This window comes from Dermacentor andersoni, chromosome 4 (genome assembly GCF_023375885.2).
Source record: "Dermacentor andersoni chromosome 4, qqDerAnde1_hic_scaffold, whole genome shotgun sequence".
NCBI lineage: Eukaryota > Metazoa > Arthropoda > Arachnida > Ixodida > Ixodidae > Dermacentor > Dermacentor andersoni.
The window spans coordinates 107465257-107483864 of record NC_092817.1 but is presented as its reverse complement, the minus strand read 5'-3'; the positions used below and the strand labels follow the sequence as shown (position 1 = coordinate 107483864).

The window sequence follows — 18608 nt, the reverse complement described above, 5'->3', positions numbered from 1 at the left end:
ACAGTCCAGAAATTGCGTGAGGAGGCTCGAGCAGTAAGATAGAGGAATATCCTAGTCTGTATACAGGAACACGGTGGAACATGTCCGCCTCCATAGGGAGCGCAAGCGCGGGAGGTTGAAGCAAGTGCAGGAGCCACAACCATCTTCGGGCTCGAGCAGCGCAGGGTAATCTTCGGCGCCACCAGTAGAAGGGTCATCTATTTGCGCTAAGCCTAAGTAAAGCTATTCCAAACTTTTCCACTCGAATTCTGTAATCAGCCCTCCGCGATTTGTCGCAAACTTCTTTGGACCACTCGCACATCGCCTGTCTGTCACGCGACGTCACGGAAACCGCGATAGCTCCCCATTTGATATGACGTGTACACACTGATTATGCATGATTGGACCGAACAAAAAAAAATAGTTATTTCTCATTCGACTCCTTTTCGCCATTAGACCTTGGCTATTGGTAAAAAGTTTTAGGGCTGCGCCCACTTCACCAGCCTGTCACGCGACGTCACAAAACCGCGAGAACTCACTGAGTCAAAGTGAGGTGTACGCGTTAAAGATGCATTATTATGCCGAACAAAACTGAATGTTTTTCTGAATAGCCGCAGTTTGCCCCGTTCGGAAAGGAATAAAAGATGGCTGCCGCCGATCGGTCACGCACTGGCTATATACTCGCACCTGCCGGAGAGCATGGGTTTATTTGCATACAATAAAATTTTTGCGTGGCCGTGTAACGTATTCGAGCACTCTCGGCACGTTAACTACCTCGCTCTGCCAACTCTTTGCTGAGGATCCGTTTTAGCAGCATTCTTAACCTTCCGTTGCATTCCGCCGCGCTTTTCGACCAGCCATCGCAAGCTGAGTAAGGCAAAGCGGACCAATAGCAGACGCCGGCACCACCCTCTTCATCCGGTTATCGGTTTTCAGTGCACTGGCTCGGCCCCATCGAATCCCTTTCCACTTGAGCGTGCTCCTCGCCTCTTGTCAGCCAATTAGATAAGACAAGCCGCTCAGTGTAGGTAATGTTATTCTTCTTTAACGCCAACAAAAGTGACCTCCTATAAATGAGGAGAGCGCTTAATTGGTCTCTTCATACAACCATGCGGCTCACCGCCCGATGCTTGCGTCGGCGGTTACGCAAATTTGACGTCAGGAGATTGGAATAAAAGCATATTGGAATAGTTTTACGTTATAGGGCCCAAGAATTAGGAAAATTTTAGGGTTAATGTGAACCAAGCACCTTTGTGCACTAGGGAAATCAGAGTACTTGTGTTCTTTTGAATCATGCTTCATTTTGACTCTCTCATCTGTGGGAAAACGCCGAACTCCAGGTGTCATATTTCGTTTTTATGCAAGTGTAATAGTAAACAAAAAGGCCCACTACGCACTGGCAGTAAATTCCCTGTTTATTCCTCTCTCACAAGGGATCTAGGAAAACATGAGACGTTTTGGTAAGTGATTGATCCCAGGCTAGTGTGTATAGCAGTGTCCATGATTGTATTGCGCTTAGTGTTACACTGACGCAAGAATTAATGGACGAACGTAAAGGAACAAGACGTGGACGTACGTGACGCCGTCGGTGTAAAACTAAGAGCAATACAATCATGAACGCTCACCAACTGGCACCGTTCATTGCTTTACTAAATATAACAGTGTTTCAATGCGCGTACGGTATACCTAAAGTTTACTCAAAAGATTTAGTGATACCTTCAGCAACGTTGCAGCAAAATTTAGCAGAAATATGGCGACTTTTTCGTTTCACTTTAGCAGCATGCTTCAAAAAATTATGGCAACACTGAATATAGCCTACGTAACTTTCCTAATTTTTTTATTGTGCCACATACTCGACTGTGGCAAAACGCGTGGTGCCGTACGCTTGATCGATAATATTCTATCTCGCATTCGAATACATTACTCGGTGCAGATCAATCAGGAACCCTGCACTATACGGTGTCCTACACAGGCTACCAAGAATTTCTATTTTAATCTCGCTAACCGGTTTAGAACAAGCGCATTTAAACTCGACCACCGTCGCCAGTTGTCGGCGTATCCCGCGCTGGGCTACCAATTTGATGACGGCGCAGCTGACAACAATGGCAGCAAACATGCCATAAGAACAGTCTGAACGTTATCGTCGTTGTTCTTTCGTTCCTTCCACCAGAGCTTGCGCGGACAAGGAACGCGCGGATAACACAGGCTTCCGAGAGCGATGGTGACGTGGCGTCGCGGCGGTGCCCTCTCCCCTCATTCAACACCTGGCGCGCTAGCGCTGCAGCAGGTTTTCCATTTCGCCTGCTCTGCTCCATCGAGGCGCACCCGAGACGTGGCATTGCAGCCAATGACAACTCCGTCAGAGCACGCTCGTGGCGTAGCGTCGCAGCCAATGGGAATTAACCTGCCGTTTTGCTGCTACAGACGACAGACGCCGGTTTTTACGCTCAATGGACCATTTCACGCTATCGCATAAAAATATCAGCAGACTTCAATGGTTCATCCGGCTCTGAAATTATTTGCTGCAGCAGCACAAGGCTTTCACAAAGGACACCACCACCATCTGAATAACTTATTTACGGCGCACACAACGTTTATCGATCGTCTGCTACATCATTGCCAATTGCGGCCTCTGAAGTACGTGCACAGACACCACCACTTGCAGAGTCAATGTAAGGCGCAAAATCCCGCACAAATTACGAACTGCCGAATCTGCACGTCGCAGTGTGTGCGTCCAGCTCCCAAGTGCACTATTACCGCACGGACATGAGTTTGAATCTCAGATTCTGTCGGTGGCAGACTTATGTTTTCTTATGAAATCGGGACGTAGTCTGACGACATCGACTTCACAGATACGGCACTTCGTCAACAGTAACTCCACCATGGGGACGTCACCGTCGCCAATGAAAATGACGGCCACAGCGTACCCAGCATCTCGGCTCTTAAACCCTGTCGTTTTACCTGCCTGTAATCTAAATTGCATTATTCGCAATCGCTCGACGCTCAAGCCAACCGGAACATAGTAAGAAACAGCACCACGCGCAGAGGGCTCCCGTGCGCTGCCGACGACTCACACGCATGACCGGTGGCACCTGCAGACATTCTCTATCGACTCCAGGTTCATGATGACTTGCACTTCCCTGAGGCACTGCTCCCGCGACTCTGCAAGTCCCGGAGACAGAGACGACGGGCGTTGTAAGAAGGGCGCCACATCGGCGCGTATGTGTGTCTAGCTGAGCCACCGTCGGTTACCGTACACACACACACACACACACACACACGGCAACAGTTTCGAAAAGGCGAGAACATGGGACATGGGATTGAGATACTCAGTGCATGCAGCAATGAAGAAAGGGTCTACAGCAAGGCGCTATGTACAGTGTACAAGTACAACGATAAAAACAGCAGGTCATCCAACGTCTTGGAAGGAATTAAGGGAGAATGCGGGGCAAACGCAAAGGTGATCGTGCCCACGCCGCACCTTCACAGATGGGGTATGTTTTGCCGCCCCGCCTGTTCGACGTGGTGGGCAGGTCGCGGTTCTCACAGCCGCACATGCGACGCGTGTGGTCCTGTTGGCACACGTACAGGCAGTCCTGCGCAACGCGGTCACAGCGGTTATACACATCTGTTCCAAAGAGTAGCCATGATGTTGCCTTCTGGGACAGAGCGAAAATTGCCTGACGAGGGTTGACGTTAATTTATTTGAGGAGTTTTACGTACCAAAACCAAAATATATTTACGAAGCTCGCCGTAGTGGGAACTCCGGATTAATCTTGACCACCTGGGGTTCTTAAACGTGCCCCCAATGCACAAGGGCGTAGACTTTCTGCCTTGCTGGTACGACGTAGTAACAGGTATTTAGCAATGTGCGTGCGTGCGTGCGTGCGTGCGTGCGTGCGTGTGTGCGCGCGCGCGTGTGTGTGTGTGTGTGTGTGTGTGTGTGTGTGTGTGTGTGTGTGTGTGTGTGTGTGTGTGTGTGTGTGTGTGTGTGTGTGTGTGTGTGTGTGTGTGTGTGTGTGTGTGTGTGTGTGTGTGTGTGTGTGTGTGTGTGTGTGTGTGTGTGTGTGTGTGTGTTTTCAGAACTAATTTTCACGTCAGCCAATCTCATGTCACTGTCCAATGTGGAGAAAGCACGAAGAGGCCAAGTGTATGGGCTACCAAGTGTAGAGTTTACATTTGAAGTCACAAGGAAGATGATTGGGCCATCAGTGTACTTGATCACACGGTAACGTTGCTCGACGTTGCACATGGAAGAGAAAACATTAAGATCTAGACCCAAATTCTTACTGGTAGCTTGCAAAACGCCGCGCAGTTGCGTATAGTGACTTTGTTAAAGACGAGAAGGCTGATTTGAATTCCAGACTTAATTAGCAGCCGTATTTTTACTATTGGCATATAAAGACATTTCGGGCAGAGCACACGAAAATGTCCGTAAATTAGATATTATGAACTTTTAATAGTTATCAGTACAAAAGAAACTGACTCATCTGGAAAAAACAGAGACGTCATAAGAGTAAGGACGAGAGGTTAACCAGTCTGAGCCCGGTTGCTACCCTGCACCAAGAAGGGAGAAATGGGAATTGTGCTTGCCTGAACTTCTCGAACTTAAAGGGAAGTGAAAGTTGAGAAGATAGAGTTCCTAATATGCCTCTCCTGTGTCTCTTGTGGGTTCTGCGACATTAAAGTTCTAAGGAGCTGTGTCATGTTCGTTGTCACGGGTACATTCTATGGCATGGCTGTACAAATTATTGCTTTGCCGTCCTTCACGATACTATAGTGCGCCGCGTAGGTAGTGATATAACTCTCACGTCTTATCAGTACGATCGATGCAAATATATCACGTGCAGGACGTGCTATACGATAATACTTAGCATTAATCTTGTGACCTGTGTAGCAAGCTTGCTGTTAGACTTGATCCGCCCTTTCACATTCATCGCAAAGGGGTACGGCAGAACAGTAGCGCGGAATATTCAGAGATAGTATTAGCACTATAGATTTATTCTCTGTCACTTGCATTAGGAAAAGGAACGGTTCTCAATAATAATGTTCATTATTGCTGTGGAACAAGATTATACCCTACAAGGTATAATAGCCTTTGTAGGGGTGTAGGATGTTGCGACCTCGAAACTACACCAGCATTACGTGTGAAACCGCAATGAAAAGTTCCGTGTTATTTTTGACCATTTGACCGACTTATCTATAACCCGCAAAAAACATAGGTCGGACTTCGAATACACTATCAATAACATACCACTCACCCGAGTTCATGAGCATAAATATCTTGGCTTGATCATATCACATGACCTCAAATGGGAATCGCATATTAACTATATCATACCATCTGCTTTAAAACAGCTGTTCTTCCTCAGAAGAAGACTTCGAGCTGCGCCACCGGAAATTAAACTGTTATCATACAACGCATTTATTCGCCCAGTTCTCGAATATGGTAACACAGTCTGGTTTCCTTATACGCAACAGCTTATTAACAAACTAGAAGGAGTGCAGCGAAAGGAAATTAGATTCATCTTTAACAAATACAAGAATAGCGATTCACCTACCCAACTGCTAAAACAAGCTTGTATTCCTACTCTGCGAAACCGCGCCAAGCTAGCAAAACCAATATTATTGTTCCAATTAATACACAATGCATTATGAATAAATACTTCGTTGTATATATCCCTAGCTGACACCAGACCTTCCCGCCATAAACATTCACTAACACTTAAAGAATATGCATTTCGCACTGACTGTTTTAGATATTCGTTCTTTCCTCTTGCAATAATAGAATGGAATAGCCTGGAGCTCTGCATAACGGCTAACACATCGTTGCCGAAATTAGTAACCCTTGTAAAAGAACTGTTGCGCAATAATTAGATTATGCTAGCCGGAAATAACACACCACTCACGTCGTTGTATAAGATAAAATCTGTATAAGCATTGTATTTGTCTATGCAATTTCCACCCCTTTTTGCCAAATTCACTGTATCATTCATGTTTTATTTCCTGCCATATGTGTATATCTGCTTCGCGTCGATTGCAAATATCATTGTTGAAGTTATGTAAACCTGTTTTTTATCGATATTTGTGAGTATACAATATATGCCCAACCTGTAAAAATCCCACTGGGATTGACAGCATCTGAAATAAATATAAAAATTTGGACTCATTTAACGTGCAACAATACCTCAATACACGGGCGTTCTCGTATCCGTCCGCAAGTCACCGCATAATGAGTTTGCCACGGTTGGGAATCGAACACGCGGCCTTACACACAGAAGCAGAACGCCATAGACGCAGAGCTACTATACGGCTGGTCGGCTTTCACTAAAACGTTCACTAAAGTAGCGCTTGAAGCGCGTACGTACCTCCCTGGTGTACATGCTGTTGTTGAGGCTGAATCCCCTCAAAGGGTGCGGCCAACGGCTACGGCACGGATACTGGTACGGCTCCGGAAGTGCTGTCCTTTTCTCCTGCGAATCGCCACAGTGAGGCGCAACAAAAAAATATACAAAACAAAAGGAATCAACAAAACGCGCTTTCAGTTTGCTACTCTACTCGGGGAACGAGTGATGAAAAGAAAGAAGGAGCGCGTAGAGACCACACTGAGGTCGGTCATTTAGGTCGGTTCACTTAAGAAGCTGCAGCAGTGCACGTGTCGTTTACTGAGCTTGCGATGCACGTCACTACATTCCGAGGACTTTTGTCGCCGTCAAATACACCATGCAACAAGTTACACTTCACACCCCGTTACACCACCTGGACTCAGGCCGGGCCAGTAAGGCGCCGGGGATGTGAAGAATGTTTAGGTGGCAACTTTTCAGTAGCATATGAAAGCTACTGAGAGCGAAATGGGGAAACTCAAACTATGTTCCAATTGTTTGTTTTGTTGTGGTCTTGGTTTTTAATCATATCTCGCTTCTTTTACATGAACCAGCAGTCAAGTATGACTACGATGCAAAAATCAATAATGTGTTCGTAGGCCGAAAATAGGGGATTAGTCGTTTTGACAAAGAAAGTGACAAGCCTGCGCCGCGGAACGTGCAGCGATCACAGCGTAAGCTGGAGAAGCGGCTCCATGGGTGACGGTCGTAAAACTGCTTGAAGACGCTAACTGCAAGTACCGAGTATACGGGCCGCATTTTCGGCAACACGGACTAGAGGGTCTTCGCGGCGAAGTCTCTTGCGTCGTTCTCACGAGAACGAACTGCACTGTCCCGCCCGGCGTCGACGGCGAGCTGCGGCTCGTGAAGCTCTCTGCAGACTGGTCTGCTGAGCCCGACGTTGCCTGGTTGCAGCCGCGAAAGTAGCTCGACGATTCGCTTCTTCAGCAGTATGGTTCGTACCTAGCGAGTTGGCGCTATAACGTGTGCCGAAGAATAAACACAGGTATCGAGACTACGCGGCGCACATGTCACATCCCTTGACACGTGGCACGATACAATGCAGCTACTGCATGTCATGACACCTGGTGGAATGGAACGCAACTACAATGCAAAGTTAGCACGTACCGACGCTACGCGGTGCCCATCTCATATCACGTGACTCCTCGCGCGCTAGGACGCCTGTATAGGGCATGTTTCCGCAGAAGCTAGCAAGCGCTGGCGTGGCGCAGTGGTAGAGTAGCTGACTCGCGCGCAGAGCGCCCGGGCTCAGTCCTGGCCGGAAGTGGATATTTATTTTTCTCATTCCTGGCGTTGGCCGGGACGGACACCTGCGGCGGCGGTGGACAACATCGCCAACCGAAACGGCTGTAGATTGAGCCCATAACAGCTTGCGCTGTAAAAAATTGCGCAAAAATCATCGACGATGATTTTCAACGTAAGCGATTAGCCCAAACGAAAGAGCGAGCGAGGGAGCTACAGGCCCTGCCTTCCCGTCCTTCCCACCCCTTCACGCACAACGCTCTCCCCTCCCCTACGCGCCTCGCCCCAACTTCAATGCGCGAAAGCACGCACCCTTTTCCTCGGCGCATTTATATCGCAAGCCCGACCACAGGTCATCAACCACCGCGGAACACCGACAACCGCCAACCACGGAAACGGGCGAAAGAGGCAAAGAAGGCTATTCGCTTTAAAACTTTAGTGCGTCGGCAAATCCGATGTTTGATAATCTTGCGCACCGATTTCTTAATGCATCCCCAACATAAAGATAGCGCGATCGAGGGTTGATAAAGGCGCTCGTTTCATGCTCATCCGACGGTGAGGCGTCAACAGTCACGCCATTCATTGTTGTCTGCTAAAGGCGTGAAGGTTGCGCTATTCGAAAGCTTAGTTTCGATTTACTGGATGAAATTGCCTGAAGTTCATTAAGCGGCAGAAATTACAAGCTTCAATTTCTTGCATATCTTGAATCGGTGATGGACTGCTCGAAAGACGCGATGGATGACATCTCGCATTACGATCAATCGTCATACTGCTTAGGTTAAACAGGTGATTAGCGGAATTTTCAAAATATTGTCTAATTACTAGCTTCATTTTAAATGAAAATAGTAATGTCATTTTACATGTTAAAGTCATCTTAATATGTATATCTCTGTGGTAAAAGCAATCCTGAGGGAATTGCTTAAAACTGAATCTTCTCTATTTCTAAAAAAATTTGAACGTGTTTTTTGAAACGCTCTGTATATCTTCCACTGACTCGGCTTTTTCATAACGTCTTCCCGTTTGCACACTTTTTCTTTTTTTCCTCCAGGTTATAACACTCAGGTATGGTACTTTCGGTGGGCCTCGAAACCTATGCGCGAGTTAGTGAGTGAAATATTTTTCCCATAATCCATGTCCGGAACGTCGTGAAGCTATACGTGTGGATGTTTGTTACTCTTGAGTGCTTTGCAAAACTGGCTTCTCCGTAGTAAATGTCCTTGCAGGAAAAAACCTCCTTTAGTGACGCGCTTGTAACTCCACTTTGGTGTCACGGTGCTTCACTGCACACACAGTCATCACTTCCTTCTTTTCTTCTTCTTATTCCCCCTTTCCCTCACCCCCAGTGTAGGGTAGCAAACCGGGCGCCCGTCTGGTTGACCTCCCTGCCTTTCCTCTCTCTCTCTCTCTCTCTCTCTTGGTTTTGCCGGAACGGTACTGAATACTGCAAGTATTTAGGTGCATGCGCTACCCGACCGCGTAACCATGGCAACAGTAAACGTAAAAAAAAAGTTATCGCGTAGGCTGTGTCCGGGACGCAGCAGCAGTGTGATACGTGATACGTCTTGTGCGTGTTGCAGATGGTGTGTGTTCACTACGGGTCCAGAAATGACGTAACCAAACACGCAAGTGGCAGTTGTTCACACATTATAAAGCCTACGCTCTTATGTTTCAAATAATTGGGGGTCCTACGGTCTAATCTTGCAATCATGTTCGCTCCTTATTTGTAGTAGGTCCGCCGTGGTCAAAGGTAGTGGGCGCAGATTGGCATCCCTCCTTCTTGCCGCCCGAGTCTCTCCATGACATTTCTGGACACTACGTGCCGAACGCGGGGGCGCCATAGCCGAGCAACCGTCAAATTTCTGCAACTAAATGCACACTTGTGAGCCTTTATTATAACTCCTGGTGAGCCAAGGATTGAGTCTGATGGATTACGCTAACTATGGCAGAGTGAGATCACTCCCGCTCCGCGTCGACAAACGCACTGCCGAGCTGCGCCCACTACGCCTCTCTGATTTAGCTTAGAACGCGTGACGCGTGGCACCAAGACGGCGCCATCTGTGCGTGGGATGCACGTATGATCGAGCATCCTTTCCTCTGCGCAACAATGCCAAAGTATGGAGCGTGAGTAGTACGGTTGCAAAGACATAAGCGACAAACTATAGGGTTACATGTTTCTGTTGCATATCGTTACGGGCGGTTGAAGCGAAACCATCGACCACTGCTGAACGAACTGAAAGGCGTTTTTCACGCCAAAAATAAACATATAGACGCCTACTGAAACTGAACCGGAAACCCCTTGAGAACGCTGAAGCTGGCATTCGACACACTTCATAGAGTAGATTGAAGCTAAATGTTTCGACAGAATTACCCGTCTGGTTGGGAACTTTGACAGTGACTCCAACCAAAAAAGCGAATTTATCAGCCGGACGTTTCGGAGCCCATTCGGCTCCTTCTTCGGAGGTGGCGGTGCGCAGCCTTTAAAAGGTCCTTCGTAAAAAAAACGAGGAGAGAGAGAGCGGAAGGTGGGGAGACACTTGACCCGGAACCTTTCTGGCTGCGGCGGTGCTGGTCGCCTGGGATGACCGATGCTAAACGCGCTTGACCAGCGGAAATGCCGTTGAAGGCGGGCGGGGGCAGGAATGGGAGAGCAGACGTTTTGGTGTAGGTGGCCTAGAGCGGGATCTCCCTGGCTGCATGTCTTTTCTTCTTATCGTCGCGTCACCAAGGCCATGGATATACACAGAGGGTAGGTTGCCCATCACGCGTTTGCCCATCAATGCCTTGCTCCGACCTATGTAGGTCGGAGCAAGGCATTGATCCATTCCAAAAGACTGAGCCACTCCAAAAGAGGAGTGGCTTCTGCCAAACTCTGGGTGAATGCTGCCCCGTTTAATCTCAAACATCACGGTCACTTTTTTTTTCTTTTCCCTCTCCTCGACCCCTCGATCACATAATTACTACGGAACATAAAGAACCTCACTGGATGACTATCTGCTGCTCAGCATTGTGTATGCTGCAGTCGCATCAAAATAATATTGACACACCAAAACGGCCGATTTAAATCGACAACAATGGCATAGGACCATGGATCGCTCAGCTTAAAGAAATTATTACGCCCGTGGACAACCAGAGTGATGCAAAATAGCATCAAAAATTTCTTGAAGACAGCGGCATTGTTGGGCGTTATCGGATACACGTGTAACAAAAAAAAATGTTTCGTTCATAGCAGCGTTCTCGATTTTGTAATGTCGGTGTATAATGTCGGTGTATTGCGGTTCGCATTGTTCTTCTGAGTGCTTCTTTCTAATCTCGCTGCGTTTGTGATAGAATTCGCGTTGTTCATTTGTCACTTTATTTGTAATGCTGCGGTGTTGTTTTGGCTGCTATGCGATAACGCCGGTGTGTGTGCATTAATGGCTCTTCTGTTTTCCCCCATGAAACTATGTACAAAAGTACGAAAACTATATAGGGTGTTCCAGCTACCTTGGCTAATCTGTTCAAAGAAAAAAAGAAGGTATTTGAAAAACACACTGCAAGATACGATTTTAAGACCTACGACGTTCAGTTGTCAGACCTTTGGCACCTGAACACCGCAGGTTTTATAATTGTAGATTGCGCCACGTTTTCTATACCTTTATTATTTTTTAACACGTGGCTAACTAACGTTAGTCGGGACACATTACATGTTCTCGTACCAGCTGCTCAAGAACCAAGGAGAAGACGTATTTGTGCGCCCAACATCTATCGTTTCCATAAAATAATTTATAAATATACATTAATGATGAAGCCGTGAAGCGAGGTGCTGAGCTTCACGCTCACCATGGCGAGGCTGATGTAGGTCACGTATCCGGGCTCCGCGAAGACGGCGTCGTTGCAGAGCACGGGACGGAAGCCGTGTCCGTGCACCATGACCACGAAGCCCATCTCCACCGAGGTGGGCAGGTACTCGTGCGCCTGCGCGTCCAGCACGAGGTCCAGCCCTGCACCGGCCGGTGCGCGAAAGCGTGTATCGCGCGATCCCACGAGGTCAGTGCTCTGCGCCCCACCTCCCCCGCCCCCCCCCCCCCACCTCGGTGTACGCGAGCCCTGTCGTACGACACGACGTCCTCACGTGTACTACAAAATGAAAGCGTACTCTATTTGAGGCGTCTAACGCCTCGCAACGCATTGCGTTCGTAATGAAGCGCTTTCGTATTCAATATTTGCAATACGTATTCAGTGCCATTTCTGAGGAACTGACAAACAAATTAAATGCTGAGGCCTTATACGTGCCAAAACCACGACCGATATGAATATGAGGCACGCCGTAGTGGGGGCTCCGGATTCAGTTTTACCACCTGAGGTTCCGTAAAGTGCACCCAATGCATACTATACACGCATTTCGTCCTCATCGAAATGTGGCTACCGCGGTCGCTATTTGTTCCCACGAGCTCGTCCTTAGCAGAGCAACGTCAAAGCTACTAAGCAACCGTGGCGGGTAAGCGTAATGCAGAAAGGGTACAGTCGGTCACGTATGTAAGTTTCCGGGGCCAGGGTTTCATGGCAGATATGAACTTCGGTTCTGTTCAAGCATTGCACTTCTGATTTACTGGATCCCTGTGTAGGTGGCAAAAGCTCCTCACGCCTTTGCTCGACCATGAGCTCGACCAATTCTTGACCATGAGCTCAGGCTCTGCTGGAATTCAGCTTTTTCACAGTGTCCCGTAAACTTTAGTGGCCGACTACGCTCGTTCAAATCTTTCTCGTTTTCCCTTCTACTCGTCTTTATGCTCCCTCTTCCCTTCCCCTAGTGCACGGTACCACAACGAGTGTTGTCCTATCTTACCGTCTTCGGGAGATGCAGCCGTCTGGTACAGGTAAAACTCTTCATTCTTCTTTTCAGTCAAGCCGCAGTGGAAGCAGAAGCAGTTTCCGTAGTTCGAGTCGAATGTCGTGCTGAAGAACCTGTGCGTGAAACGCTTCTGAAGTCGATACTCTGAACGCTCTTCGACGCTGAAATCCCTCGACAGGGAGAAAAGTGCGCGGTAGTGCGCATAACGCGCTGAGCCACTTTTGTAGGCAAACGAGCAAACAAACATTCAAATGTGGCGAATCGCAGTGTACTGAACAACCGCGACCAGCATCGCGGGTGTCCACATGCAGAAATGGCCGTGCTCGAATGAGCGACTCTCGAGCTATAGAGGGAAGGATTTCCGAGGGACCCGTGGATACCATCGTCAACGATTATCAATGTACGCGAATAGCCGAACGCTACAAGACAACTATTCGCTTAATAAAGGAACGATGCACTTGACGACATGCGCATACTAGTTACAGTGAGGATATTGAGGTAGCGTCCGTAGAGAACAGAACCGTTAACTAGCATATCTATAGTTGTGGTAAATGCGGACAGCACACCCTTCTCAAAAAAATTTTTACCAGATGTGTTCGGCGACGAAAGCGTCTATACTCGCGGACAAGTTTCTGCGGCAATGAAGGAAAAGCTACGGAGGCAAAGCGCGCACAAGTGACAGCGCTTTTGAAAAGAGTCCTGCGTTTTAATCCACGTTTGTTTAGGCTGGGGAAGACAAAACATAAACATCTTACTAGCAACAGTTAAATAAGACAGAACACAATACTGAGCGCAAAGGTTTACTTATTTTGCGGCTTTTTCCTTCCGCGTCTAGGGAAACGCGACCGTCAGTGTCTGTTCCGAGCAACTAAAAGCACTGTCAACGATGCCGGACTACTTGGCGTGGTAACACATGTGCAGCAGGCACGCGCCCGTAGCTTTCCCTTCTTTGCCACAGAAATCTGTTCGCGAGTATAGGGTGCCTCGATGTCAGCTCGAACACGGGTCAACTCAATTTTGGAATTGGGCAAAGTCAATTCTTTAGGTGTGAGCCACCCAAATTTTACTGGTGAGCCAAGTCAATTTTGGGAGTGGATCAACTGAATTTTCGAATTCGGCAGTCCATTTTTTGGGTGTGGGCCACGGTGTGCTGCTCACCGTGGGATTTCGCAGTGAGAACCACAGCAGGTCCAGCACCGGCAACGTGACGTCATCACTTGGTCACGTGGGTTCTGGTGCCCTCGGATCTTAACGTCGGACGGACGCCAGATTTTCCGCTTCATGAGGCATATAATGCACTCGCATTACTAGAGATCGCTAGAATGGAAGCTCCCGCGCCTGCTTAGCAGCAGAGGTGAAGCTAGCGCTTGCCCCTACTTAGCTTTGAAAGAGCACCTCGTCTGGTGTTGCTGGCTTACAGATAAAGTGTGTTTTAAAGTAAATTAATTAGAAAATAAAACCTGGTCGTTCCCGACGAAAGTATTATCTTCGGCTGAGTATCAGCAACGTGAACTGCAATAAAATTTGCCAAGACGTTGAGGCTTTAACGTTAAACCAGGAAGACAAAAATAGACGTCATTCAGTATCAGTACGACAAATATAGTTATATTAAACTCGTGGGGGGAGTATGAGGATAGCGCTTCTTTTGCTGCGCAGTAGCCGAATCTTTTATCGTGCCCTTCCTAAGGTGGCAGTTGTGCGGCTTCACTTTCAGGACATCATTTCCACTCCTGCAAAATTTTTATTGAAACCTCCTTGCCTTCGACTAGCAACCTCAGACTACCAACCATGAGTGCCAACCACCCACTACGAAAACGGGTGAAATAGCCAAAGAAGGCAATTCTCTTCAAAGCAAGAGACGAGAAAAAGCTATGCAGATCGCACGAATTAATGCTATGTGAAGCATTGTGCAGACAGCTAGCTATCCAGCACCGTCTGGGTTTCTACAAAACATAACCGAACACTACGACACTCTTATTTCGATAGCAATTGTGTGGACACTCGAAGAAAATTTTTGCCGCCGCCGTGATGCCTCATATATATCCATGTATAAGTGTGCTAAGTTTTCCCCAATGAAGCCTACATGCAAGTCTTGTGTTTAAGCTTCCTTAACTTTTACGTGTGCCATATATGCTAAACTGTACAACAACCAAAGTTGCTCAAACCAAGTGCATATTCTTGATTGAATTATTTCCCATATTTTTCATTTTAGAATCACATTGCGCAAACAAAAGTTGCGAAAACATTATTCTTAGCGTGTGAATTTATCCCAAATCTTTGGAATATTAAAATGCAAAAATAAAAGAACAAAATTTGTGCTTGCGATATGAAAATGGTGTAGCTTCACTGGTGCCGCTCCTTGCGGGCGGCGCCTTGGCGCCTGCACGACACTAGCCTACGTATCTAAGTTGTTCAGGGTGCCAGACATTTTGGCGCCCCGCTTAGGTAGTATCTGCGTACAGCCGCGTACAGTTCAAGAGCAACGCTTTAGTAAACCAATGCGCTAAACTTTGCTATCGCTGTCAGTGCTTCCCCATTCGCGCGCAACTACCAATGTTATGTACCTCAACCGCATTCTTCCCGAAGGAAGCCCCAAAAAATCCGTCCTCCCGAAGGAAGCCCGAGTTTACAAAGGAGTGTAGAATGGTTTCCTCGAAAATAAATTTGAGTTGCATGTGAATTAGTTCCCGTGTTTTTATTTTCCTTTGCAACAATCCCCTTTCGTGAAATTTACTCCCTCTGGCGGATTTCCACATAGCCTATATTTCTGATGCGCCTCTATTTCTCACATTTTTACAACTAGCTGAAAAAATATATATATTTGCGTATTTGTTCTTGTGCCCAATATTTTAATACGGCCACTACGCCACCACAGCGGGCATATATATATATATATATATATATATATATGTGCGAAATGTATACATGCGGCTGAATGCTTATACTAGCAAACGAACTTATACAAACCCTGTATGCTGACTGATAAACTATAGCGCGGGTAAGTTCACCTCTGTTAGTAAAAAAAAAACATATCCTGCATAGATAGATAGAATAAACTTTATTGTCCAACGGATAAGGCGATCTAGCCACCCCCCGACACGCAGGTCATCCTGCATAAAACATGAACATATAGTGGCGGCTCATACGTATCTCTAGAGCCCATCGACCTCTTAAGGGACTAGCGCATTCCATTCAACGGGTATACTTCGACTGATTCGATTTTCTGTGATTAATCCGTTTGGCATGTGCCACTGTGGCAAGAGCTACAGATGCCTCAATGGCAGTAGCAATCAAGATACATGTTGCATATGCTTATCTGCGCACACACCGTGCCAGATAAGCATATGCGATAGGTAAGCATACACGATAGAAGATAAGATTTCCTCGTCAAGAGTCATATCAGCTTCATCCTCACGGCATCGGTGCGCAGACATGGCGCACTGTGCGTCCGTCTGATTTGGTGTTTTCATTTCGGACGGCGTAGTGTACAGACGTAAAAAAATATATGTGAAATTAATGCGGTGGCCTTTGTGGTGGATTATTATTGCACGAGGTAGCACGCTGCGCAGGATGAAAGTAAACATAATCGTACGCATCGTCGTTACTTGTATAGAATTTAAATACACACATCCGCATAGCTGCAGCTTCGCTTCGCGTGGATTCCAACGAGTGCGTCGTATCGGCTCAACTTTGTGCGGACTTCATCGTGCACATTTCTTACGTCCTCCTGACTTAGTGGAAATGAAGAAGACTTAGTAGACAATGAAGAAATATGGAGGTCCTGTTCTAACGGTTACAGCATCGCGCCGTTGTGCTAAGGGGGGAAAGAGGGAATGTTCGTTTGAGAAACCAGACGCGTTCTTTTTTTATTATTATTTATTATTGTTGTTGCCAAAGAGACAGGAAATGATGCGAGACAGGAACGTATACCCAACATCTACCTATCGCAAAGTGCCTATATAGATAAGCCAAAGAACTATTAGATAATTATTCCTGGAGTTTCAACGTACGTTCCAAAGAATTTCACGGGACCTAACAGACGCCTTAGTAGGAGCTCCGCATAGCCGAAGGGCCCGAATGGCACACGAGTGTTTTTGCATTCCACCCCCATGAAATTCCAGAGGCTTAAAAACAAGTGCGCCAAGCCACCTGTGTTCTGTTGGAACTCGCTGGGCAATGAAGGACACCCGATGGAATATTTGTGGTTTGTTGTATGTCTTCTTGATACGGCCGGTCGTATAGAATGAATCTTTTATTTTCTCTCTCTCTCTCTCTGTGTGTGTGTGTGTGTGTGTGCGTGTGCGCGCGCGCGCGTGCGTGCACGTGTGTGTGTGTGTGTGTGTGTGTGTGTGTGTGTGTGTGTGTGTGTGTGTGTGTGTGTGTGGGTGTGTGGGTGTGCGTGTGTGCGTGCGTGCGTGCGTGCGTGCGTGCGTGCGTGCGTGCGTGCGTGCGTGCGTGCGTGCGTGCGTGCGTGCGTGCGTGCGTGCGTGCGTGCGTGCGCGCGTGCGCGCGCGCGGATTCGTTTTACGCTTACCTTGTGTCGGTGCAGTTTCGTCGCGCGTAGCGGCAATGCACGACGGTGTCCCCGAGCTGATGACCGAGACGAAAGAGGCGTCGCACGGTGCTACGTTCCTCTTTGTTCCTCTGGGCCATCCACACCTGCAGCTGCTGGGACAGGTCGTCGTCAACACCATTGGGCTGCGCACACACGAGTGAGGAAGATGCTTCAGGGTAGCCTGGACGGGAATGAGATTTAGGCAAAAACAAAAGGCGGGAGGGGGGGGGGAGGGGGGACAGGCTGCTATGCTTAAACTGAACGCTGCTCTGTAACAAGCCACCTTCTCTATCGATTGCCGCTGATATCACCATCAGCGAGTCAATTTGAGCGCTTACGGTGCATGGAAAGGGATTTCGCTTGGCGATGTGAGTTCCCCAGGCAGCTTTGAACAAGAAGGTTAGTATTGAAGCAGAATCTCTTCCACTCCGCCTTTTGGCATCTCAGGCCTCGATGACGCAGCTATTAAGGCTGCGCGAGACTCCGCAGGCACCGCATCTCCGGCGGCCAAGAGCAAGAACTCGCTCCCATTTCCATGCGGCGCTGAAGACTTTCCGGTTTTTAAGATCGGAAGGGCCTAAACGGAGCCGCCTCGACCAGCTATGGTCCTCTTCGGACGTCACCTGCAGCCTCAGTGTACCCCACCTACCGGCGAAACGCACCATTTCAACTGCCGAAGCAAAGTTTCTTGTGCTGGGCCATTTGAGTACAGCGTTTCAAAGCCACCTACTAATGTACACGTACAAGTCGGTGTGCGTACAAACCGACAGCCAGGCAGCGGCGTTCTGCAAATCCTCCCTCGATGTGTCATGGTCTGGCCGGCTGGATCACGTAGTTTCGTCTTCAGCAGCAGAAAGCACCGCAATTACAGCGGCTTTGCAATAACCACGCGCCTATTCTGCACGAGGCGTCGTGGTGCTGACGGACTCAAAGTCAGCGTTACAACGATTACACCGTGGTGTACCTAGAGAGAAGTTTACAAGGCAATCTCTGGCAGTGATTAAAAATCTAATGAGCAAGGGATTTAACGTAAACTTCTAGAAAATCCCGTCCCACATAGGAATTGAAGGAAATGAGAAAGTTGACGCTCTTGCACGCCTTAGCGCTTACATGCGTCCCAAAAGTGAGAGCGCCAAACACCTTTCAGAACCCTAAGGATGCAATCCGCATTCACTTTAGGGCAATCCACAAGACTTCACTCTAAGCCTGTGTGACCCATGAACTTGCTCGCGAAGAAGCAACGCTGTTGCAACGCATCAGAACTGACACCCCGGCTTGGTTATTCAAGACTGAACGATGTGCTTCCCCGCTCTGTTCCTTCTGTGGTGCTATCGGCGACATCGACTGTTTCATTTGGCCAAGCCCGCAGTTCGACACAGAAAGAAAAGCGATGGTCGACAGCCTGCAAAATAATGGTCCTTCGCACAGGACTTTTGATGACATCGTTTTCTCCGGAGGGCCCGCTGCAATCGGGAAAAGAGAAAAGTACTTTGTAGGACACTTGCTTTATACGGTACTCACCTGCACGCGCCTGCAAGCCCAATCTCAGCATACAAGCTCAGTATACATGTCTAGGTGTGGCACGCCAGGGTTTCAA

At 47.9% G+C, this 18608-nt stretch overlaps 1 protein-coding gene across 1 annotated transcript in view; it reads right to left on the bottom strand.

Annotated features, from left to right (window-relative positions):
• Window positions 1-18608, bottom strand: part of LOC126536583 (acid-sensing ion channel 2-like) — a 39734-nt gene that overhangs the window by 10645 nt on the left and 10481 nt on the right. The window contains exons 3-8 of the mRNA XM_072287634.1: window positions 16991-17154; window positions 12451-12569; window positions 11445-11605; window positions 6348-6452; window positions 3461-3575; window positions 3054-3141 (exon numbers count right to left, since the gene is read on the bottom strand). Of these exons, the coding sequence (XP_072143735.1) occupies window positions 3054-3141; window positions 3461-3575; window positions 6348-6452; window positions 11445-11605; window positions 12451-12569; window positions 16991-17154 (752 nt within the window). The remainder of the gene's footprint in view (window positions 1-3053; window positions 3142-3460; window positions 3576-6347; window positions 6453-11444; window positions 11606-12450; window positions 12570-16990; window positions 17155-18608) is intronic.